This window comes from Olea europaea, chromosome 13 (genome assembly GCF_002742605.1).
Source record: "Olea europaea var. sylvestris chromosome 13, O_europaea_v1, whole genome shotgun sequence".
NCBI classification, from domain to species: domain Eukaryota; kingdom Viridiplantae; phylum Streptophyta; class Magnoliopsida; order Lamiales; family Oleaceae; genus Olea; species Olea europaea.
The window spans coordinates 23343853-23345641 of NC_036249.1; the positions used below are offsets into that span (position 1 = coordinate 23343853).

The window sequence follows — 1789 nt, forward strand, 5'->3', positions numbered from 1 at the left end:
TACTGTGGAAACAAAGCTTCAAAAATGGCAACTTTGGATCCCAACTAGATCTTAGTAAACTGTCGATCTAACTGCCATTTTCTTAACTGATTCAGCCACTTCAATTTTGTTATTTTATCCCTTTTCTTAAACTAAAAAATAAAAAAAAGTCATTTCACTTCACTCTCTTTAGTCAAATCTCGTTTCTCTCTCTCTCTCTCTCTCCTGTTTCTCTCTCTACCCTAGCTTTCATTGATGTTCTTATCTAACCAATTTCACAGTAAAATGTAAATATTCAATTACATATTTGAAATTTTATTTCCTCATTGAACAAATTTTAATAAAATGTGGTTTCTGAAATATTTTAATTTCAGGCTTCCAACTACATTTCTTCTGAGCACAAGAACGACCTTGGTTCTTCTTCCAAATGCAACAAGAAGATGCCAATGCGACCTCCCATTACGAATAAAACTGAAGAGAGGATCGTGAACAGACGTATGTTACATTAGATTATATTTCGTTTCTTAGCATGCTCTTCTGAAAATTAGTACTAGATAACTTTCCTTTGTTTGAGCCCCATTTTTTAGAGGGAAAAAAAAAAAGCATTTTTGAATAGTGTTTTGACCACATTTTAATCACACATTCTTCGATAAAATAGTATTACACGTGAATCTAACATTTTTTCTTATTTTTTAACCAAACATTGTCCATCAATACACTATTTTAAAATTACATTTTTTTTTTTTTTTTTTCAAAAAAAGGGGTCGAAAAAAAGAAAAAAAAATCTTTAATATTTAAAATAGAAACGTAAGTTAAAATAAACCATACATGTACTAGACGTTTAGTTGCAATTATTTTAATATTTTGTTCATTGTTTTACAGCTCCTGAGAAGAGGCAACGAGTACCATCTGCATACAACCAGTTCATAAAGTAATGGGATTGTTTTCACTTAATTAATTATCCCTTCAACATTTCTTTTGACTTTTGTGCTACACTAGCTTTTAGTACGTATCAGAAGTATTATAAAATTATTCTTAAATGTGAATAATATACATATATTCAGAGAGGAGATTCAGAGAATCAAAGCCAACAATCCAGAAATAAGCCACAGGGAAGCATTCAGTACTGCTGCAAAAAATGTAAGTGGGAAATATATAGTGGAGACTTTCATTGCAGTTTGTAGTCAAACTTTTTGGGCAATGACTTGTAAACTTTCTGTGGTATAGTGGGCACACTTCCCTCATATTCACTTTGGGCTGATGTTGGAGAGCAATAACCAAGCTAAACGAGGTAAAGTTGGATTTATTTTTCAATTATTACTTTTGAAAGATAAAAATTTTCATTGTTAATTGTGTATATTTATCTCTTATTTTTTTAAGATTTAACTTGAGCATTTATCTGAGAATAAAGTGCTAAGATTTCATCAAGTTATAAATATATTTGGTCTCTAACCATGGACAATTTGTAATTAAGAGCCAGGTTCAATGGTTTTGTTAAGTTAATAATTTGAGAAGAAGATCCACTGAACATTATGGCATCTTTACTAATCTATCATCTTTAATGTTTAGTCAATATCTAGTTCAACGTACCAAATTAACATGTGATTAGTGTTTAAAACTTTTTCTTGGATAGACATTATAAATGGTTTATCATATTTGTATGTAGCACCAAACTACACCCAATTTTCAATATTGTGTTCCTTGCTAATACAAATTCTGAAAGTTTTGGATAAATATTTATTAGGCAAGCATCAAACAAATTTGATGCAGCTTAAAATAATAATAATAATAATAATAATAATAATAATAA

At 29.4% G+C, this 1789-nt stretch overlaps 1 protein-coding gene across 1 annotated transcript; it reads left to right on the plus strand.

Moving 5' to 3' along the window:
- Positions 1–165: 165 nt before the first annotated feature.
- On the plus strand, positions 166–1344 carry LOC111408256 (axial regulator YABBY 5-like). Its single transcript, XM_023038041.1, has 4 exons — positions 166–474; positions 862–910; positions 1044–1119; positions 1207–1344. The coding sequence occupies exons 1-4, from the start codon at positions 420–422 to the stop codon at positions 1327–1329; spliced, it is 303 nt and encodes a 100-aa protein (XP_022893809.1). The 5' UTR covers positions 166–419; the 3' UTR covers positions 1330–1344.
- Positions 1345–1789: the final 445 nt, after the last annotated feature.